The sequence below is a fragment of the Hypanus sabinus genome, chromosome 20 (genome assembly GCF_030144855.1).
Source record: "Hypanus sabinus isolate sHypSab1 chromosome 20, sHypSab1.hap1, whole genome shotgun sequence".
Taxonomy (NCBI): domain Eukaryota; kingdom Metazoa; phylum Chordata; class Chondrichthyes; order Myliobatiformes; family Dasyatidae; genus Hypanus; species Hypanus sabinus.
Window position 1 is genome coordinate 52,726,308 of NC_082725.1, and position 24,390 is coordinate 52,750,697.

Here is a 24,390-nt window from a genome sequence, read left to right on the forward strand (position 1 = left end):
TTTTCCTTGGAAATGCTACACTTGGATAAAAGTGGAACTTTTTATATGCCCCTTTCTACTTCTGACTGAGCTGATCTCCTAAACTGACACTTCCCTACCTTGCAGTAAGAATGTTGGAAGCTGCCCAGCAGCTGCTGTGTTTGACTGGTCTGATCTACCCTCCCATTTGGCTCACTTCTGCACTTGTTGCATTGATGATCTGCTCCATGCTCAGCAAGTTATGTTTCAAATTCCCTTTTTAAAAATACATTTGGTGGTTAATTTAATGCATTTGTTCAATTCTTTTCCATAAGAATATATAGCAAGTTGGCTGCCAGTCAAACCACAAACAGTACAGAAAAATAATCTGTATGGGAAAACAAATATGGAACGAACTGCACAAATGATGAAACCACTGGGATACCATCTTCAAAGAAAATTATTGGATTATTGAATCTTTATGATCCTCTATTAGCTCCCACTAGGCTACCTTTGCAAATATAAACAGAGTTGATTGAGGGAAAGTGGTTACCCTGTCACTTTATACTGTTTTATGGATGTAATTTGCTAGTTTTTCATCAGTTGACATCAGAAAACCCAATTTGTTGCTTTGGAGATGTTCCTGATGTAGTTTACCCAGGAACAACAGCAAGATGAATCAAAATGTGGACTCACCTCAGTACCAAGCTTCTTCATCAGATGCAGGAAAAAATCATCCAGTTCATTGCCTTCAATGTATCCATTATCTAGACAGATTTCAACAAGTAAAACAGTTTACAGAAGTGCAGATAAGACAGTAAAAGCAATCATCTTCTAGAAATTTGTTCCAATAGGCTAATGTTACAAACCTGATAATAAGAGAGCAACAAGAGATAGATCTGCCTTTATTCAGTGAGCATTAATGTCATATGTAACTATAATAGGATCTCTACAGTTGCAAGCATGATCAGTCAGAGACTGAGACAATGCACCATTTGGTAGATGATGTGAAGTTGTCTTTTATGTTTCATGATTAAAAAACGGTTTCCTTTCAAGTTTGCTTTTGTATGTTTAATAAAAGTACAAAGCCCCATACCACACAATGAAAAATGAGCAGGCTAAGTGATTTGTTTATAATGCTGACAACAGACTGATTTTGCACAAGGCAAAATGAAGTGCCTTCTTCCAATGACCAGCTTTCAGCATGTTACAGGGTGCTTTGAACAGTCTATACAGTACAACAAATGTAAATAAAATTGAGCTGTCCAAATAATAGCTAACCTCCCACTCGCCTTGAAAACGAGATTAACATATTTCTACTTCACTAAACAAATATAATTTTTGAAACGGCATTAAACCTTGGTCTCATTTATTGACCCACAGAGTACAGGGTAACTGCAGTATCCTATGTACTTTACTTTAATATGCTGATTATGGCATACATCTTTATTTTACTAACAGTGTTTAATAAGTATGGGGCTACATTTGCTGTCATTTCAAAGCCTGTCTTCCTTCGGCAACGTGGAAATATTTTTAACCTCTTCTCATCTTCAAGGAGACCAGGACTCAGCTGTTATTACCAATTTACTTTCAACGTGTTCGCTGCACAGCTCATTCAGCGCACCCTATGGTACAATGGAATCTGGTCTTCAACAACATTCAGTTCATCAAGCCATATATCTAAACTTTTTTGAAAAATGTTTAAATAGTGTAGAACAAGTTGATTCATGTTAACTAGGAAACCTGGTCAATAATACAATTCATTCCAAAATTCAGCTGCAAGTGCAATGATAGTTCATGACTCAAAGCAAACAAACAGGTGTGTCCAGTCCATGGACTTTAATCTTATCAAATACACATAACAAAACATGTTGAAATGAATTTACACATTTCAAAACTGACAACAAAAATTACCACCTTTTAAATCCTCATTTTTGTTTCTCCCAAATTGTCAAGGGTCTCAGCCCAAAATGTCATCTGTACTTCTTTCCACAGATGCTGCCTGGCTTTCTGAGTTCCTCCAGCATCTTGTGTGTGCTGCTTGGATTTCTAGCATCTGCAGATTTTCTCTTGTTTATAACAAAAATTAAGGTTATTTTTTCTTTTTATGCAGCCCCTTGTGGTTGAGGATAATCTTTATGTATTTATTTATTGAGCTACACCGTAGTGAAATAGTTAAATATTGATCCATAGGCTCTCCTAGCCCTTTGAGCCATGCTGCCCAGGAATCCCTGATTTAACCCTAGCTTAATCACGGGACAATAAACCTATCAACCAGTATGTATTTGGACTGTGAGAGGAGACCAGAGCACCTGGAGGAAAGCCACGTGGTCACAGAAAGAACATACAAATAAACAGCAGCAGAAATTGAATGGTGGGGAAGTTAATTACTATGCTATGTGACACAGTTGGAGCAGGAGGTGTTTGATAGGGACGGATGGGAAGTGGTGTGCCCCTGCCCCTTGCACACAGCTCTTCTGCATGCTCAAGGAGTTGAGCTTCTCAATTTCAGCCTGGATGCCCTTTTTACATTTTCGGTGGCCAGAACCCAGGAATTCTCATGAGTTGAAGAAGTTGTTAATTTTTTTTCAAGATAGACTTAAAATTTGATGCTAACTTAGCATCTGCTTCTTGCATCAACTGTTCATTTGCGCAATGCACAGCTAGTAGAGCTGCTGCCTCCTAGTTCAATCAACCCAGTTTAGTCTTGCCCCCTGGTGCTGTCTGCATTGAGTTCACAATTCACCCTGTTACTGCATGGACTTCCACCAGCTGCTCCAGTTTCTTCCCACAGAAGTTAATTGGAAATGCTGAACTGTGTAGCTGAGTGGTAGAATCCGAAGGGAGCTGCTGGGATGTAAAGAAAATAGGCTACAAGGAAAATTACCCTGTAAGCTTATGCGCACTTGAAGAGCCTTCTTTCAGTGTAATAAGGAAGCATTTATCATAAATATCAAAATGAACATATGATCCACCTGCTCCATTTGGACACTTCCTGCTAAGGTAACAATTAAAAAGACCAAATATCTTCAAGAAGACCGTGACCCAAGCTATTACCTTGAATGCAAATCTGTCTTTTAAACACCCAAAGTTACCTCCTCTATGCCCACACCAGCATGGTCTCTCGAAATTCTTCCTCTTAAGATACACTTAATTGGTAATGACCACGGTACAGATTTTTTTCTGCAGATATATTTGTCAACTCGCAGAACGCCTTGTAACTTGGGACACCTTTTGATGGTCTAAGTGAGGGGACAAAACACAAATGGCTGAAAACAATCCGTAGGTCAGGGAGCACCAGCGGAGAGGGAATCAATTTAGGAGAAAGAACTGGGAAGGTGAGGAATAATGCCGCTCAACGTGCAGAGAGGGCAAGGAAGGGACGGACAGGACAAAGGGAATACCTCTGATAGGGTGGGGCAACGGTTTCCGATGCGAAGTTAATCAAAACGAAGGACTACTACGAGATATGGGTAATTTGATTGCATTCACCCAAGCGGCTTAAAAATACTATCCGACCGCAGTGTTCTCTTTCTCAAGCTCATCGGGCGCCAACAATCCCAATCAGAATGCATATTGTCCTTTCCGATCTACTAAGGAGATCGATTTGATTGGAAACAATTGCATAACCTTAAGAATTATTACTATCTAAATATGGGCCAAGCAAAACGGAGTTAAAAAAAAACATTTTCTGCTTGCATTGACTCACATATTTGTCGCCCTATGGATAGGGGTCACAAAGGGCACTTTGCACTGTTTGTGATAAAGTAAAAATGGATTACCATCAGCATCAAATCGTTGCCAAATCTGCAGAAACCCGACGGCGTCCAAGTTGTCGAACCCTGGGCTGTCCATGGTGCTGACGAGCGATGGAGAAAGTTTCCAACTGCTGACTGCCTTCTCTGATGGGTCGATTGTGCCACGCGGGCGAGACGCAGCTCTTCCTGCGTGTCGCTAGTCTCTCCTCCACTCCCAGGAGGAGAAAAAAAGCAGAAGTCCGCGGGAGATCAGTAACAGCCAGGTGCAAAGCGCTGCCTGGCCAGTCCGCCCCTTGCCCCTCCGCTCTGCTGACGAGTTCTGAGCTCCTCCCATCCCGGCATCCGACTGAACGGTGGGCAACCATTTCGAGCACCCGGCAAGGTCTGCATTGAAAGGCTGTTTGGAATAATAAGTCGTCCGGGTCCGACAAACTGTTATACTGTACTTCGGAGATTCGGATTCACGAGAGACTGCAGTTGCTGGAATCTAGGGCAACAAACAATCTGCTGGAGGAACTGCACGGGTCGAGCGGCATACTTGCTTGAAAGCCGTTGTCGATGTTTTGGATCATGACCCGAAATGACAATTCCATTGCCCCCACAAACGCTGTTCGACCCGTTGGGTTCGTCCAAGAGGTTATTTCTTACTTCCAGGTTCTACTCAGATTCACCTTTCCATGACATGGAAAGAAAAATGCCCAAGCAACTCCGAATAATTCATAAATAATTTTCATTTTTAAATATAGAAAAACCATATTCTATGCTTCAGTACAATCCTGTCGGTAACTTTTAGCCTTGATGCATGACCTTGATAAAAGAGTCTCCTGTCAGTTAACTGAGGTGATCGTCCGCGTCTTCCCTCTCTCGTCCTTCAGGCGGGGGAATAACCAAACCGCCAAACACAAATCAGTTGTTCATTCAGCCACGCAGAATTCCTAGGAGATGGTCATTGCCATTTTTACGAAATATAGTATGATATTTTACTTTCCAATATTATGATTTACAATATTACTAAGACGGAAAAAACCCACTTCCGTAATAAAGGGCAAAGCACTGTAAGGTCGGTAGCCCTTCCGCAGAGAAAAGCGGAGTTCAGGTTTCAGGATAATGGCGGGTCTCCCGAGCCATCCACCCTATGTCAGTCCAATAGTTACTCCTCTATCCGCCTCGCATAGCCAAAACCCCCAGCACCCCGCAACCACCCGTGCAACTTTAAACATGTTTAATTTCTAACCTCTAGATATTTAATTTATTGTTGTGTCAAGTATCTCCAATATTTTTTCTTATTTATTTCAGTGTTCCAGCACCTGGGGTACTTTGCATTTAAATTCTTCTTTGTTTTAGTTCTACTACTTGGTCAATGAGTCAGGTAACTCAACTTGATTATTTTCTGCTATTCAGCATTATGTATATTAATAATTTAATTACTAAATGCATAACGATTATTTTGCTCCCACACTCCATGTCATTCTTATTAAAATTTATAACACTTGAATTTGAATAGCTCAAATTTCAGCAACAAATGTCAATTCGAAGCTATCAACGATGGCAGTTTCAGATCGAAAAATAGCAATTAAAATAAACAGGTGGCAACAGGTATCAACGACAAAACTAATCAAATATTCTTATAAAGCGTCTTGACATCAACCTGCATCTCCAATGGAAGCTGGCTTTTTAATGCTGCAAGTAAGGTTGTAAAATAAACGGGAAAGGATGCAAGTTTGAAGAAAAAAACCTTTGCAGTGATATTGGGACACGATTGAAACGCCTGTAACTTCGGGTTCAGTCCTGCTGGGAAACGCTGGCATTTCATTTCATTTGTGAATGTAAATTAGAGGCTTTGGGGCAAGAACGTCCAGATTCTCGCACACTGACCCTGCAGTATATGCTAAGTCCCTCAGGACACTTACTCCACTGGACTCAGACCTGATCTGGGACAGGAGTTACAAACCTGTTGTGAAAATTTCACAGCTAGAAGGCAGAATATAAGAATGGGGTAAATTATCTATTTTAAAGACATGTTTTCTCAGTAGAGATTTAATAGATTAAAAGTATTTTTTAACATGTTTACATGTGTTTTTTAGTTAACATGTTCTTTCAAACATTTTAATGGTTTTTGAATGGTTCTGAATGTCAGAGACATTCACATGAAATCCAAATCTGGATATTTTGTTAGGCTTACCTCTTCTCAAATTTCTCCTTTGCAGTTTCATGTACATGCTTATTCCAGACTACATGACAAGATTCTGTTACTGTATGTATTTTTTACTGAGAAAGTCCAAGATCAGTATTACCAGGCAATGGGGAATTTGAAGGGGTATGTCGAAGATCACTTCATCAAAGTCCTTGGAAGACTTGTCTTTGGGAAAACTGTGGTCTGGAGTTTAAATCATCATCAATGTTATCACTTTCCCTACCTGTAGCCTATAGCTTTCAAAATGTTTGTGGGTTTACTAAGCACAGTTGTGGTTTAATTAACACCCATTACAAGAACACCCATTACAAGAACACCCATTACAAGAATGGGTCCTCTGCCTGGAAACTGGACCGCATATTGTGCTTGTGCCTTGATAAAGACTTATTATACATGAAAAGTGCCCTGAGGGAAAAAAACTCTTTTTAATGAAGTGAATGATAAGAATCTGGATTGCACTGCCAGGGTGGGGAGTGACAGCAGAGTATCTGAAACAAAATCATTTGCAGAGCTATATATATATAAAGAGAGAGAGGGGGGGTGGGCAGTGGGTCTAGCTGACTGGCTCTTGCATTCAGCTCGATGGGCTAAATGGCCTCTTTCGGGACTGTGAAACTTTGATTCTACTTAAACTACAAGGGAAAACATCATTGGATGGAATTAAAGTAAACTTATTTTGATCTAACAACCTTACTCGATTTCCCTCACTCTTATATGCTGTCTGCCCTGCTGAGTGACCCTCATTATTTTTCTAATTTCAGACTTCCAGACTCTACAGTTTTTGCTTTTCATCTCTAATTCATGTCTGCTTTTCTCTGGTTTGATCAGTTGTTTTTCCTCATGTACAATCAGCATTGGCAAATTAAGTTTCAAATATACTGATCTATCGTCATTAGTCCTTGTCAATTTAACAAGCCAGTACTCTCCTAACCGCACAACAATACATTGCATAGAATGCTCTGATTGTAGGAAGGTATTAGAACTGCAAGGACACTACGTGTGAGAGATCACTGCTATTCTTAACTAGAAACTTACATTGTTCTCTTCACATCAGTCTATTTTTCAGGTGTTGACAACCCATCATGTTTTTATTGGATTTCAGAAAATTATTGGATTTATATTGTACAGATGCATCAAAATATATTGTGTTTTGAAATGCAGTCATTACAGTCTTGCAGATTATCTTGGCAGGGATTTTCAAATAACCAAAACTTGTAAAGAAAAAATAAGATGAATGGGTTTTTTGTTCTTTTCTTTTTGGTTGCGAAAACAACTTTGATCAGGATATGAAGGAATATCCTTTACTTAGTTTATGATCAAATTGTTCAGCTGTGTGCATGCATAAACCCCAGAAATTATGATTTAGAAGATGAGGCACTGCAAACACTCAACACAGATTTAAAAAATTGAGTAAATCCCTTCAATTTATTTCATTTAGTGTTCAGGATGTGGTTGTCTATACATTTGGCCAATGAATGGTAATTGGATGATGGATTTTTGGATCTGCTCATATTAGTCTGCAATGGTGATCCCAAACTTTACTCTCCAACCCCTCTCATTTTGGCGTCTTACATGTTCCAGTGAAGCTCAATGTAGGTTTGAGGAACAGTGTGGAACCTCCCGGATGGGCATACTGCAGTCCAGGGTCAAAACTTCTGAATTCAACATTTTCAGAGAAGCTGGCTAGTTCTGCTGAATGCTTCTCTCTCCACCGATGCTACTTGACATGCTGAGTGTTTCTAGTATTTACTCTCTGTTGTGTTCTCCTTTTCCAGTTTGTATATCACAGTTCAAGCATCTTAATTATTTTTGTTCCTCTCCTTCTGCCTATTTCTGCTCCAGACAGAACATCTCTGATCAATAAGCCTTCATCACTTCCTTTCAGATTCCAATGTGTCGCTTCCTAATATGTGTCAGTAAATCTCTCATGGTCTCCAATCTATCACACGCATTGGCTTTCTTCCCCCCCCCCCCCCCATCTTTCCTCTTCTCTACAACTTAAAAAGTTTTTGATTTCTAATGTTTCCCAATTCTGATTGAAGGTTATTGATTGAAAGATTGACTTTCTTTTCTCTCTCTATTGAGTATTTCTGACATTTTCTATTTTAATTTAGATTTACAGCATTTACAATTTCTTGTTTCAGGAGAATGTACTTTATTTTCTTCCCACTAAGGGAACTTACTGCTAAAGAGCTAAAAATTCTGTATTTTATCCCAAAGAAGTCCTATTGTTAGGGTGATTCTCTAAGGCCTCATCAATTTTCAGTGGCACATCATCCCTGGTTTCTCAAGAGCCAATCCCTCAATAATCTTCCTCTCAAGTAAAACGTCACAGTTGAATCCTGTTTAATGTGACTGATGTGCCTAATGATGCTAAGTGGCATCATTATCTATTATTTGAAGACATTTGGTCACCCAGATAGAGCTATTTGCCTTGTAATGTTTATACAAGGAGGAATTATAGACTGATGTAAAATCGGAGGCCAACTGGCCATTTGTGCCAGTGCTATCCAATTAAACCATCTCTCTGATTTTATCTGTTATCATGCAATTACTTCCCTAGAAAATCCACTTTTAAAAGGCTACAATTATATTGTTTCAATTATCTTTCCAGAGAGTAGATTCAAAATTATAACTACTGCCTGTTTTAGGGAATGTTTCCAAATATAGTTTATGGTTGTTTCATCAATCATAGATTTCTATTCTCCAATTGTCAGCTCCAACTTTCAACTTTATTCCCCTTTATTTCTCTTACAGATCTTTTCAAGGTTTTGAATGGCACATAGAAGCAAAGTGGTCTCGGCCTGAAACGTTGACAGTGCTTCTCCCTATAGATGCTGCCTGGCCTGCTGCGTTCCACCAGCATTTGTGTGTGTTGTTTGAATTTCCAGCATCTGCAGATTTCCTTGTGTTTGCTGCATAATTATGGTGGGTTTGACCTCAGATGTCAACTGTGTAGAGTCTTCATGTTCTCTTTTTCTCTCTATATTATATTGTGTAAATATGTGTGTGTGTGTATATGTATATATATACTAACTTAAAGAAGTACTACAAAAATTGAAATTTTAAAAAGTATTGAGATAGTGTTCATGGGTTCAATGTCCATTCAGAAATCAGATAGCAGAGGGGAAGAAGCTGTTCCTGAATCATTGAGTGGGTACCTTTAGGCTTCTATACCTTCTTCCTGATGGTAGCAATGGGAACAAAGTATGACCTGGGTGATGAGGGTTCTTAGTGATGGATGCCACCTTTTCAGTCATTACTGTTTGTAGATGTTCTGAATACTACAGAGATTAGTGCCCATGATGGAACTGATTAAGTTTACAACTCTCAGCAGCTTATTTCCATCCTGTGCAATAGAAACCCCTCCACTGCACCAGATGGTGACAAAGCCAGTTAAAAAGCCGAAGAGTCTTTTTCTATGCTATACGGCTCTATGAGTGTTTCTGTGCCTAGAGAAGAGTCTCCAAGTTGATGGACAATTTCTGTTGTGGGAGGAAACCAGAACACCCAGAAGAATCCATGCCTTTACAGAAAGAACCTGACAATTCCACAAAGACAGCATCTGAGGTTAAACCTACTGGAATTGTATTCTGTAAATTAATAAAGCTGAGGATGTCACAGAGTTTCTTAGTCTGCTCAACTCATCATGCCAGTGCACAGATCTATCAACAACAGTCTTACGTTCGTTTAGGAATTTTTCATTGGTAAATACTTCTCACCTTCCCAACCAAAACATTGCTACATTGAAATTACATGCCCATTTCACCATGTTGTTCTTCAGAAGCCTGCTGGTGGCTGGCTCATGAATTGTTAGCTCTTCATCATCCCCAAGAATGGAACAGAAGCTCAAGGTGTTGTCCGCATACTCAATTGAACTCTGTGAAAAATTTCTCCCAGGATTTGTCACAGGGAAGATAAAAGTGCCACTAACTTTTCAACCACATAGGTATGGGTGGTCTTCCATTAATTGTATAAATCTGCATCCGGAAGGATGGCTCAGAATGATTTAGTACATGAGAGTGTACAATTGATGTATAATTGTACATGGTACAATTGATGTGTCATTCTTGTATGGGAAGATGAATCTGTGTTCCAGATGTTGCCTGTACAGGTGATGGTACAACTGAATGCCAGCCTCTCCTCTGGCAGTTAAATATGTCAGGAAATGACCTGGATACTTCAATCATGGATCATGGGCTGGTGATGGATGAAGACAAAAAAATGTTTTTGCATTTGTTATCCCCTTTTAAACTTTTTTTAAACCTTGAATCACATTGCACCAAATCACTTCCTTTAAGAAATACACAGGGAAATTGTGATAAACAGCAGTGAACAAGGTCATTGCAAATGTCTACTTCCAGCTAACAATATAATTCATTCAGGTCAGGCAACTCTGATCATCTGTGCCTAGCCAATGTTCCTGCACATTTCTGCAAAATCATTACATTATTAAGTACACAAGTTTTTCTGCTTTACCAATTGAAGTAAGTTCCATCCACGTTTCTTGAAGCTCTCAGCTTTATTTAGTTCCAGCCCAGCAACTGAACCAGAACTCCAGCAGGAAAAGAAGCAATTTAATTAAAATTCAGCTTTATTGAAAATATCTGGACTGTAGCATTCCAGAAAAGATATAAAAGTATCCATTATTTGTAGGGCAACTGCTGCTGCGCTAAGCATTTTTGTTCTGTAATTCTTGAGAATTATAAATCATGCCATTGCTTATGGTGATCTACCATGAATTTAAATACCTAAAGTTATGAATGAATATCAATTTCTTATGGTCTTTGAAATAGCCAAGTGGAGAAAAGGAGCATCACCTTGGCTAGATGACTGTAACTAGCAATAGAGTCATCAATCCTTGTGTGGATTTACTTCTCTGAATCAGCAATTGTTTTACACTTTCCTGCAACAGAACTCTATAATAAGGCTAGTTTTCTTCAGATTACGGTACCTTTTAAAGTCCAAACCTCGCACGACTTTTTTTTTCCAGAGAAAATTAATCACTTTTCCCCCCACTCTCTTTATTGATGTTGACTACTATGGTCGATCCTTGCCCGGTTCCTGAAGACACACTGTGTTGATGGGAAAATGTGCTACAGTTCAGAAAAGTGAAGAATACAAACTCCTGAGGAATCTGGTAATGATGGATGTGGATTGATGTTTCCTCTGTTGGGAGAACCTATGATGAGGTGTATTGTTTAAAAATGACGGGTTACCCATTTAAGACAACAACGAGGCAAATCTCTTAGAGTGCTATGAATCTTGGAACTCTCTCAAAGGCTATGGAAACAGAACCTTGGAATATTTTTCTCCCAGTTGGATTCCTGAAACACATGAGGGGAAAGGGAGTTAAAAGGTTTTAAATGTAGGTGGGAAGGTTTTTTCTGGATCAGAGCACTGACAATCACCACCCATGTGGGAGATGGTCATATTTGCTGGGATGGTCAATAGTTACATCAGATACACGGCCCTTAGGATGCCCTCAGTCCTCAGACTACGTGCAGAGACTGAAAGTGCTATCCTCTCATCCTGATACCTGCTGTTGTACATCCTCAGCACAATGTGGTGGACTTGTTCTTCTGGATTTTAGTGCTGGTGCAGTCTTAATTATTTATCACAGCACCAGCTCTTATTACCAATGTAAATAGAGCAGACTTTCATAAGCCCATGAACAAATCAAGTTGGATTATTATTACCTGGAGGTCCTTGTTCAGAAATCACTAAGAACTAACAAGCAAGTGGTGCATAAAGACTTTATTGCAGGTGGACTGGAGTAAAAGAGTAAAGACATCTTAACGAAATTATATAGTGCCTTTGTTGGACCATGCATGGAAAATTCTGTACAGATCTGCTTTCCCACAATAAAGAAGGATATACAGATACTTATGATAAAGGGAGTGCAGTGTGTAGCAATTGTTCACAGGATTGGCTCCAGGCGTAGAAGGTCTGTCCAATGAGGAGTGGTTAACTAGATCATAATCTATACTCTCAAGTTTGAAGGAGTGAGAGATCACAACAAAACATACCAAGTTCATCTGAAGTTTCCTCTGATGGGGGTACCTAGAACCAGGGATTAAAATAAGAGATGGATGATTCTGCTCTCTTCTTCAACCAAATAGTAATGAATATTTGGAATTCTCCACCTAAGAGTACTGTGGAGTCTCAGTCACTGAGTATGTTCAAGTCAGGGATGGATAGATTTTTAAAGGGATCCAGGGGTGTTGGGCTAGTGCAGTGGTAAAAGACCAGCATAATCTGACTGAAGAGTGAAACAGGAGTAGGGGGCCAAACAGTCTACTTCTGCATCATAATGTAAGTGTGGTCAGTTAATACCAATGCACAATTATCACATTTACTACTTCCAGCTGAACCACATCGGTGAAATGTTCTAATTGGTATGATTGGCATGTGGAGTAATCTTTATTTTCCAGTTATTACATGGATTTAAAAGCAGGTGGATTGTGCAGATAAATTTTTTGTTCAATGTAAAGTGTTGAAAGACTTTGACATTCCCCTTCCATGATTGAGATAAGAGAAAGGGATGAAGTGAGGTTTTTTGAAAAGTCTCTGTAGAGTGATGAGGATCAGGAATGTTCCAAAGTTATGGGTATAATTTAGCACAATTATATGGCATGGTTTGAACCTATTGTTCAAACCTTCTAGGGTCACTTGAACCTGATGGTGGCTACCCATGGACACAGATGCAGGGTAGATTAATGCCTTGTACAGTGTTAATCTTCACTGCATCTTAATCACTTGCAGTAAGGGTCTAGCTTACCTACTCATCGAAATCCACTCCCCTTGGGAGGTTGGGACTGGCCCGTGTAAGCAACATTGCAGCCACTCCTATTAGCTTATCCACTGATGTCTATCATAAACCCACTGACTCTCACAGCTACCCACACTATACCTCTTCCCACCGTTACTTGTGAAAATGCCATCCCCTTCTCTCAACTCCTCTGCCTCTGCCGCATCTGCTCTCAGGATGAGGCTTTTCATTCCAGAATGAAGGAGATGTCCTCCTTCTTCAAAGAAAGGGGCTTCCCTACCTCCACCATCAACACTGCCCTAAACTGCATCTCTTCTGTTTCAAGCACATCTGCCCCCACCCTATTCTCCTGCCACCCCACCAGGGATAGGGTTCCTCTTGTCCTCACCTACTACCCCACCAGTCTCCACGTCCAGCACATAATTCTCCATAGCTTCCTCAAACTCCAACAGGATCGCACCACCAAGCACATCTTTCTCTTTTCCCCACTTTCTGCTTTCCACAGGGATCGCTCCCTATGCGACTCCCTTGTCCATTCATCCCTCTCCACTGATCTCTGTCCTGGCACTTCCCATTGCAAGTAGAACAAGTGCAACACCTGCCCCAACACCTCCTCCCTCACTACCACTCAGGGCCCCAAACAGTCCTTCCAGGTGAGGTGACACTTCACCTGTGAGTTTGTTGGGGTCATCTATTGTATCTGGTGCTGCGATGTGGCCTCCTGTATATTGGTCAGACCCAACGTAGGTCAGGAGACCATTTCGCCAAGCACCTATGTTCTGTCCGCCAGAGAAAGCAGGATCTCCCAGTGGCCACCTATTTTATTTCTACTTTCCATTCCTTTTCCAGCATGTCAGCCCATGGCCTCCACTTCTGTTGCGATGAGGCCACACTCAGGTTGGTGGAACAACACCTTATATTCCATCTGGCTAGCTTCCAACCTGATGACATGAATATCAATTTCTTGAACTTTCGGTAATTGGCCATCCCCACTCTCCATCACCATTTCTCATTCCCTTTTCCCTCTCTCAACATCTTCTTGCTTGCTCATTGCCTTCCTCTGTCCCTCCCCCTTTTTTTTCTTCCATGGCCTTCTGTCCTCTCCTATCAAATGCCCTCTTCTCCAGTCCTGTATCTCTTTCACCAATCAACTTCCCAGGTCTTTACTTCATCCCTCGCCCTCCTCAGTTTCACCTATCACCTTATGCTTCCTCCCCACCTTCTAACTCTGAGTCCCCATCTTTTTTTCTCCAGTCCCAATGAAGGGTCTCAGCTCAAAATGTCAACTGTACTCTTTTTCATAGATGCTGCCTGGCCTGCTGAGTTCCTCCAGCATTTTGTGTGTGTTCCTCCCACTACTTGTCATTTAGTTGATGATGTCACGGCAGCAGTAAAGTTTAAACCTAGCACGTGGTAACCATTCAGTCTCTGGGTTGCCATGGATCAGATAATTGAGGGTGTCACGGAAACAGTGAACAGTGGAGGTGTGTTGCAGTAAAGAAGGTCCAGGTGCACACTTCAGATACTTATTTGCCACTGTGTGTATGTCTGTTTTGTCCTGCAACTTCAGGCGCTCAGTTTAGATTAAGTCTGCAACCAAGTGAAACTCAAAGGGTTTATTGTATGTTTAGTACCCTTCTTGTTCTGCAAGTAAATAGTTAAACTAGTTACCAGTAGAGAGCACTTATCAGACCTGTGAACCTGATCACTAATGATTGCTTAACCAAATTTCCTGGCAATCAACATATTGATTCTTCCCTCAAAGATTAGATTTGAAACCATATAGTTGAAGGCTTACAAGGACCTTTAATGTAAGCTAGTTCACTCCACACAGAATGATAATTACATTAAATGATACGTATGACATTGAAATAGGGCAATATCCTACATTTTGAACACACACTGAAGTTCAATAAGCCTCCACAAATAGTTAATAGGGAAAGCGTATTGAAATACAGATTACTCTGTGGCTAGGCATAGCTCAAATTTTCTGATGATACAATCATTGCTGGCAGAATCCCAGATGGAGACGAGAGGGCCTACAGGAATGAGATATGCCAACTAGTGGAGTGGTGTCACAGCAACAACCTTGTACTCAGTGTCAATAAGACGAAAGAGCTGAATGTAGACTTCAAGAAGGGTGAGATGAAGGAACACATACCAATCCTCATAGAGGGATCAGAAGTGGAGAGAAGGAGCACTCTCTCTCAAGTTCCTGGGTGTTAAGATCTCTGAGGACCTAACCTGGTCCCAACATATCGGCACAGCTATGAAGAGGGCAAGACAGTGACTACACTTCATTAGGAGTTTGCAGATCTGGTATGTCAACAAAAACATTCAAAAATGTCTATAGATCTATCGTTTGCAAAAGGCCCTCCAAAAGTGGGAACAGGCAGGAGTTGCAGGAGACCAGTAGGTGGCTGACAGACTGCATCACTGTCTGGTATGGGGGGGGGGGGGGTTGGGTGGGCTACTGCACAGGACCGAAAGAAGCTCCAGAGGGTTGTAAATTTAGTCCGCTCCATCTTGGGTACTAGCCTACAAAGTACCCAGGACATCTTTAAGGAGCGGTGTATTGGAAAGGCAGTGTCCATTATAAAGGACCCCTGGCACCCAGGGCATGCCCTTTTCTCACTGTTACCATCAGGTAGGCTGTACAGAAGTCTGAAGGCGCATGCTCAGCGATTCAGGAACAGCTTCTTCCCCTCTGCCATCCGATTCCTAAATGGACTTTGAACCCATGAATGCTGCCTAACTTCTTAAGATACATTATTTCTGTTTTTGCATGATTTTTAATCCATTCAGTATACATATACTGTAATTGATCGACTTATTTTTAATTTTTTTTCTTCTATAATATGTATTGTATTGAACTGCTACTGCTAAATTGACAATTTTCACAACATACACTAGTGATAATATTCTGATTCTGATCCTGGTGGAATTCCTAAATAATTAAAGAATTGCATCAAGATAGGGTCAGAGTTGTAGAACTCTTCAGTGCAGAAAAGGGCCCTTTGGCCATCTATTCTATACTGAACTACTTACCTGCGTAGTCCCATTGCCCTCCATTCCCCTCCCATCATGTACCTATCCAGATTTCTCTTAAATGCCCCATTTCCACTGGCAGCTTGTTCTACACTCTCACGACACCCTGAATGAAGAAGTTCCCCCTTATGTTTCCCTTAAACATTTCACCTTTTATCCTTAACCCATGACCTCTGGTTGTAGTCTCCCCTAACCTCAGTGGAAAAAGCCTGCTTGCATTTACCCTATCTATACCCCTCATAATTTTGTATACCTCTCCCCTCAGTCTCCTGTACTCTAGGGAATAAGGTCCTGGCTTATTCAAACTTTCCTTATAACTTAGGCCCTCTAAATCCTGCGGACTGCTGTGTGGCCTATAATAATCCCATTAATGTTGTCATACCTTTCTTATTCCTCAGTTTCACTCAGTAGACAAGCTATCCAGTCTGTCCTGTCCGAGCACTGCTGTGATATTCCCCTGACATCCCTCCCCCTTTAATCCCACCAGCTCTATCACATCTAAAACAACAGAACCCTGGAACACTGAGCTGCCAGTCCTGTCCCTCCTGCAACCAAGTCTCACAGTCTTCTGTGATTCTAAATACTCTTAATCTTTCCCGACTATTCCGCAACTTAAAGCAGGGTTGATTCTATTTGTTTTCTTATTTTGGTGAAAATCATAAACCTGAAATATTGAACCTGTTTCCTTCTCCATAGATGCAGCCCGACCTGCTGGGAGTTTTTGGCATTTTTTGTTTTACTTCAGATTTTCATTGTTTTGATTCTTCATGACATGTTACTTGTGACATGGGGTCAGAGAACATTCATAACATTAATTTCTTCTGCACAATAGGTCATGCAGAATTGATATTCCCTTCATGAGACATATTGAATGTCGGCCCGAAACGTCGATAGTGCTTCTCCTTATAGATGCGGCCTGGCCTGCTGTGTTCCACCAGCATTTTGTGTCTGTTATGTGTATTCACAGATGCTTTTCTCTACACCATTGTTGTAATGTGTGGTTATCTGATGTGCTGTCACCTTCCTGTCAGCTTGGACCAGTTTGACCATTCTCCTCTGACCTCTCTCATTAAAAAGATGTTTACTCCCACAGAACTACTGCTCACTGGATGCTCTTTTGTTTTTCACATCACACTCTGTAAACTCTAGAGACTGCTATGCATGAAAATTCCAGGAGATCAGCAGTTTTTGAGATACTCAAATCACCTTGACACCAACAATCATTCCAATCAACGTCACTTAGGTCACATTTCTTCCCCATTCTTATATTTGGTCCGTACAACAACTGAACCTCTTGACCATGTCTGCATGCTTTTATGCATTGGGTTGCTGCCATACGATAGGCTAATTAGACATTTGCATTAACGAGATATATAGATACCATATGAAATGGCCACTGCATGTTGGGTCTGCATATACACACCTGAGGTGGTGCATACACAGAGATGGACACGCATAAATCCACTTGTCCAGATCCTGTTCCTCAACCCTGTGACAGTACCTCCCTTTCATTAACTAACTCTCTTACTTCCTCTTCCCTCCTGCAGCCCCCACCACTTATCATTTCCCTCACACTCCATTTCCCGTTCCTCCCACCCTTCACTCACTCCATCTCAGGTCCCTCTGCTTCAATCATCTCCTAACCCCAACGCAGCTCTTTCCCTTTCTCACGGAAGTTATCTTTACAGTCAAGATGCGTGCCAGTAATAACTTATGTTATAATGAGTGAACGTCAAATCTACAGGCTTTAGATGTGTTCACATTTCTCTGCCTCATTTAGTCTGAAGTAAGTAGAAGACATAGAGGTGAAAACAAGCTGATATAATGTACCTCTAAGAAAGTGACTGACATGAAAATAAATGGGTTAATGTTAGCAATGACTTTGTAATTGTAAGATATTTACATTACTTGCACCCCTGAGATGACACCGGAGCCAAGAGATTATTCAGCTAATGATCTGACAGCAAAATGGACTCATCTCGGGTTGTGTGATTCTATTGCAGACTTAGGAATTAGTTATACTGCCTCGTGAATGGGTTACGTGCAATTTTAAGATACCTGAACACCTTCCTAGCATGTGGATAAGCAGCACTGTAATCAGAAATAGGTTTAATATAATTGGCATACGTCATGGGATTTTTTTGTCTTTGCGGCAGCAGCGTAATGCAATACATAATAATAGAAAAGAACACAAATTAAAGTAAATATATATATGAAATAGTTAAATTAAATAAGTAGTGCAACAATAGAAATAAAACAGTAGTGAGGTAGTGTTCATAGATTTATTGTCCATTGAGAAATCAGAGGCCTGGGGGAAGAAGCTCTTCCTTAATCATTGAGTGTGTGCCTTTAGGCTCCTGTACCTCCTTCCTGATGGTAGCAATGAGAAGAGGGCATAAACTGGGTGATGGGGGGGGGGGGGGGTCCTTAATGACGAATGCCACATTTTTGAGACATCGCTCCTTGCAGATGTCCTGGCTATCAAGCCATTGAGAAGGTAAAGATGGAATATGAATGTAAGCTAGCCAATAATATTAAAGGGGATACCAAGAGTTTCTTCAGATAAAGTGTAAAACAGAGGTGAGATTTGATACTGAACAATTGGAAAATGATGCTAGAGAAGTAGTAATGGGGGATAAGGACATGGAAGATGAACTTTTCATCAGTGTTCACTGTAAAAGGCACTAGCAGTTTGGTGGAAGTTCCAAGTGTCAGGGGTCATGAAGTGTCTGAAGTTACCATTACTAGAGAGAAGGTTCTTGGGAAACTTAAAGGTCTGAAGGTAGGTAAGTCACCTGGACCAGATGGTGTACACCCCAGGGTTATGAAAGAGGTGGCTGAAGGGATTGTGGAGGCATTAGTAATGATCTTTCAAGACTCAATACATTCAGGAATGGTTATCAGAAGGCCTTTGACAAGGTGCCACACAAGATTGCTTGTGTGGCACCTTGCCCATGGTATTTCAGGAAAGATTCTAGCATGAATAAAACAGTGGTTGATTGGCAGGAGGCTAAGAGTGGGAATAAAGGGAACCTTTTCTGTTTGGCTGCCTGTGACTAGTTGTATTCCACAGTGGTCTGTGAAGGGACTGATACTTTTTTATGTTATATGCCAATGATTTGGATGGTGGAATTGATGGCTTTAGTGCAAAGTTTGCGGATGATATGAAAATAGGTGGAGTAGCAGTTTTGAGGAAGTAGAGGGGCTAGAGGAAGACTCAGGCAGATTAGGAGAATGGGCAAAGAAATGGCAGATGGAAACCAGTCAAGAGAAAAGCTGCAGATGCTGGAAATCCAAGCAACACACACCAAATACTGGAGGAACTCAGCAGGTCAGGCAGCATCTATGGAAAAGAGTACAGTCAAGGTTTCCAGCCAACACCCTTCATTAGGACTGGAGAAAAAAGATGAGGAGTCAGAGTTAGAAGGTGGGGGGAGGGGGAAGAAGAAACTGGGAGGAGGGGAGGGGTGAAATAAAGAGCTGGGAAGTTGATTGGTGACAGAGGTACAGGGCTAGAGAAGAGGGAATGTGATAGGAGAGAACAGAAGGCCGTGAAAGAAAAAAAAGAGGAGGAACACCAGAGGGAAGTGATGGGCAGGTAAGGAGAGAAGGTGAGAGAGGGAAATGGGAATGGGGAATGGTGAAGGAAGGGGGGGGCATTACTAGAATTTGTGAAATCGATGTTCATGCCATCAGGTTGGGGGCTAACCAGACGGAATATAAGGTGTTGCTTCTCCACCCTGAGTGTGGCCTCATTACGACAGTAGAGGAGGCCATGGACTGACATGTCGGAATGGGAATAGGAAGTGGCATTAAAATGGCTGGCCATTGGGAGATACCACCTTTTCTGGTTGGAAGAGTGTAGGTGCTCGGTGAAGCTGTCTTCCATTCTACGTTGGGTTTCACTGATATACAGGAGGCCACACTGGGAGCACTGGAAACAGTAGGTGACCCCAACCGACTCATAGGTGAAGCATCACCTCACATGAATGGCAGTGTAGGGGCAGGTGTAGCACTTGCTCTGCTTTCAAGGTTAAGTGCCAGGAGGGAGATCATTGGGGAGGGACGAATGGTCAAGGGAGTCGTGTGTGGAGCAGTCTCTGCAGAAAGTGGAAAGTAGGGAGGAGGGGAAGATGCCGTCAGTGGTGGGATCCCGTTGGAGATGGCGTAAGTTATGGAGAATTGTGAGCTGGATGCAAAGGCTGTAAGGTGGTAGGTAAGGACAAGAGGAACACTATCCCTGGTAGGGTGGCGGGAAGATAGGGTGAGAGCAGATGTGCATGAAATGGAAGCGATGTGGTTGATGGTGGAGGAAGAGAAGCCCCTTCCTTTGAAAAAGAAGAAAATCTCCTTCGTTCTGGAATGAAAAGCCTCACCCTGAGAGGAGATGTGGTGGAGACAGTGGAATTGAGAGAAGGGGATGGTGCTTTACAAGTAACAGAGTGGGAAGAGATATAGTCCAGGTAGCTGTGAGAGTCAGTGGGTTTATGACAGACATCAGTAGGTAACCTATCTCCAGAGACAGAAACAGAGAGATCGAGAAAGGTGAGGGAGGTGTCGGAAATGGAGCAGGGAGGCAAAGTTGGAAGCAAAGTGGATGAAGTCGACAAGCTGTTCATGGGTGCAGGAAGCAGCACCAATGTAGTTATTGATGCAACGTAGGAAGAGTTGGGGAATGACACCAGTACAGGCTTGGAACGTAGACTGTTCACATAACCGACAGACAGGCATAGCTAGGACCCATGTGAGTGCCCATGGCTACGCCCTTTGTCTGAAGGAAGTGGGAGGAGTCAAAGGAGAAATTATTGAGAGTGAGAACAAGTTCCGCCAGTTGGAAGAGAGTGGCGGTGGAGGGGAACCGATTGGGTCTGGTGTCCAGAAAGAAAGGAAGAGCTTCGATGCCTTGCCGATGGGGATGGAGGTGTCCATAGTAATAATAAAATGATGGGGACCAGGGAAGTTGAAATCATTGAAACGATCAAGAGTGTGTGAAGTGAGTCAAGGTATATCTCTGAGTTCAGTGGGGCAGGAACAAGCTGAAACAATGCATCTACCTGAACAGGCAGGTTTGCAGATCTTGGGTAGGAGGTAGAAACTGAAGGAACAATGAGCTTAGTGGCTCATTGGAGATAGGAGATCCCGAGTTACGGCTGGTGATGGTGTGGTGCTCTTTAGTTGGATCCTGTTCTGGGGTAAGTAAGAGGAGGTGTCTGGTAGTCGTGGTTGGGCCTCAGCAAGGTAGAGGGTCAGCCACCAGGCTATTAAAAAGCACCCCCTTATCTGCAGGTTTGATGGTGAGGTTAGGATGGAGTGGAGAACAGAGCGTTCGGAAGGAGTGAGGTTGGAATTGGAGAGAGCAATGTTAAAAGTCTAGGGGGTTAATGTCCTGTCGGCAGTTGGCGATGAGAAGGTCCGGAGCAGGCAGAAGACCAGGGCGGAGTGTGCAGGAAGAGGAGGAGGGTTGAAGATGGCAGAAGGGGTCATGGTGTGTGGTGGGGAGTCCTTGCCAAAGAAATAGGTTTGGAGTGGGGGGCGGCAGAAGAAGAGCTCAGCGTTGTGGTGGGCGAGGAACTCACTGAGGTGTGGATGCAGAGTGACAAGGGACAGAATGTTTCGCCTCAGAGAGGGGATGGTGAAGACCCGGCACAGATGAGAGCTGGGATCAGAGGAGGGAAGGGGATTGGTAGTGTCAGAGGAGAGGGGAAGGTGGGGTGAGAGGAAGAGGGAGTCTCTGAGGATCAAAGAGCTGAGAGAGATGGGGTTGTAGAGTGGTGGTCGGGGAGGGAAGACTGGGGTTCCAGTGGCAGTATGTAAAGTCCCGGCCTGAAGGCTTGTCGGTCAAGGCTGGAATCGGAGTTGGAGGTTCCGTAAGTGGCATTTTGAAGGTGTCTGAGGTTGATGGAACCCGCATTGATGGTGGTGAATCTGCTCGGAATCATTGGAACCTCTGAGGTTGGCAGCAGGGAACGCGGTCCGGAGACGTTCATGCCTGCCAGGTTGGAGATGAAATACACTATGGCCTTGCACGTTGGCAGAAATGAAAGGGTTGACTATGTTCTAAATAGAGAATTTTTTTTTTAAAAACTGAGGTACAATGCGACCTGGGAGTCCTTTCCTAAAGGTTAATTTGCAGGTTGAGTCTGTGGTGAGGAGGGGAAATGCCATGTTAACATTCATTTCAAGAGAACTAAAATATAAAAGCGAGGATGTAGAGTTGAGACTTTATAAAGCACTGGTGGGGCCTCACTTGGAGGACTGTAACAGTTTTGGGCCCCTTATCTAAGAAAGGATGTGCTGAAACCGGAGAGGGTTCGAAGGAGGTTCACCAAAATGATTCTCGGATTGAATGGCTTGTCATGTGAAGAGCGTTTGATGGCTCTGGGCCTGTATTCGCTAGAATTCAAAAGAATGAGGGGTGACCTTATTGAAAACTATCAGATGGTGAAAGGCCTTGATAGAGTGAATGTGGAGAGGCCGTTTCCTATGGTGAGAGAGTACAAGCCAGAGGACACAGCCTCAGAATAGAGAGGCATCCTTTTTATAACGGAGATGAGGAGTAATTTCTTTAGCTAGAGGGTGGTGAATGTGCGGAATTCTTTGCCAAAGGCAATTGTGGAGGCCAAGACTTCATGTATATTTAAGGCAGAGGATGATAAATACTTGATTGGTCAGGACATGAAGGCATACGGGGAGAAGGCAGGTAATTGAGGTTGAGAGAAAAAATTGGATCAGCCATGATGAAATGAAATGGCTGAGCAGACTTGATGGGCCAAATGGCCTAATCATACTCCTGTATCTTATGATCTTATATTTTGGAGGCTAGTGCCCATGATGGAGCTGACTGAGTTTACAACTTTAGGCCCACCTTTTGATAGTTCCTTTAGGAAAATAGCTCTGACAAGCAAGTTGGTAACCTGAAACATTTTATTTTACATTACTCAAGAAATATGGAAAAGATCATCAGAATACAAGATAGAATAAAGTGAGAAAAACAAATTGTAATTCTTATTTTCTACCAAGATCTATTTCAGTGTGGGAATACTGGGAGCTATGCTGTGTGAATGTAAATCTGTTAACACCTCTTCTAATCCGGGCATTACATTCCACTGTTAATAAATTTACCTGATTCCTTAATACATAACAATACGTTTCTTATTTTGTACCTGTCTCCTTCAATGTAAAAGACACCCTTATGAACAAGAGAAGTACACTGTGTAAGAATAAAGCAATGTTTATTGAACTGCAAGAGAACAGCTTTCCTGCACAACTTCAGCCAGATCGTGGAACAATGATGCAAGTAGCCCCAGTGGAGGCTGTGACAGCAATCAGTCATATCCTAAAGAACATTGGGGGGAGGGGGCCGGGGGTTCAGTACCTTCACCGGACTGGGACAGGAATTAAAGCTCTTCTATAGCCTTTAGGGGATTTGCAATATGCACTCATCAATTGTCAGCTTCTTGGCAAATTTATCTCAATCCTAAATAGATTTAATTTTTAATAAGTCAGTGAGAAAAACTATATGGGATCTTTCGAAAAACTTAACCTCCTTGAAAGCATATGAGAACTCAGTTGACAGCAACACAGTGTAGAAGTAAGCATGTCTCCTTTAATGCACCGACTTGTTGGCAGTGATCATTCCGAAGGCCATTGATTGAAGTCCATTTTCTGATACCCCAATTCAGCACTGACGCAGTACTATACTGCTGGAAGTGGCATATTTCAGACAAGACACAGAAAAGGAGGCACGTGAAACTCACAGCACCGCATCAAATGTAGAAAACCTACAGCACAATACAGGCCCTTTGGCCCACAAAACGTTGCCAGGTATGTCCTTAACTTAAAAATCACCTCGGGTTACTCATAGCCCTCTATTTTTCTAAGCTCCATAAGATCAATCAATTAAAGATTAAGATCAAAAAGCCCAGGTCATCCTTTGTCAGAATCAAACCGTCATGTTTATCTCATATGCTGCCAGTGCAGTGTCATGACAATGACCAATATCTGGCTTATTTTAGAGATGCTTACCTTTTATTATTAAGTACTGCATGTCTTGCACCTGACGGAAAGAGTATACCTGGGACTATTTGCAAGTGCACTCATTTCCACAGACTGAGCAGGCTATGACTGTTCTCCCATTCGTCTGATGTTAGCTCTAGGTGAGCACATAACTGTAGCACCCTCTCGTGGCCATGTTGCATGAGAGCATTGAAAAAAAACTTGCTGTGACGAGGTTTAAACTTCAAATCCTAATCTGGACATAAAGAACACAAAGATCTGGGCTGATTCTACAATGCAAGGCAATATTAAAGACTCTGCCTTTTGGATGAGACTTCAAACCTAGTCAATGTTTCCTCTCTCCAATGTATTTAAAAAAACAGCTTTTTTTCCCCCAAAGAAAAGCGGAGTCAGTATTTATCCCAATCAATGTTTATCCTAGAAATAATATAATTTAAATAGATAATCATATTATTAACACATTGTTATTTGTGGAAGCTCACGGTTGGCAAATTAGGCGCATCCATTCCTATATTACTTCAAAACCATTTCAATGGTTGTAAAGTGCTTTGGGATGCAAAAAATTCATGTTAGATGCCATGGCATTTTGTGTGTGTCGCTTTTGGAATAAGTCCAGCAGACAGCTGTTGAGTCAATGGGATAGC

General features: G+C 41.9%; 1 protein-coding gene across 2 annotated transcripts in view; it reads right to left on the reverse strand.

The window, feature by feature from the left end:
* Positions 1-24,013, reverse strand: part of scgn (secretagogin, EF-hand calcium binding protein) — an 86,055-nt gene extending 62,042 nt beyond the window's left edge. Inside the window, exons 1-2 of one of the 2 annotated variants that reach the window (XM_059945800.1) lie at positions 23,756-24,013; positions 655-725 (exon numbers count right to left, since the gene is read on the reverse strand). In XM_059945800.1, the coding sequence (XP_059801783.1) occupies positions 655-725; positions 23,756-23,777 (93 nt within the window). In that variant the 5' untranslated portion in view covers positions 23,778-24,013. Of the gene's footprint in view, positions 1-654; positions 726-3,740; positions 3,921-23,755 lie in introns of those variants that run through there. The other variant, XM_059945799.1, reaches the window with a different exon arrangement.
* Between the last annotated feature and the right edge of the window lie 377 nt (positions 24,014-24,390).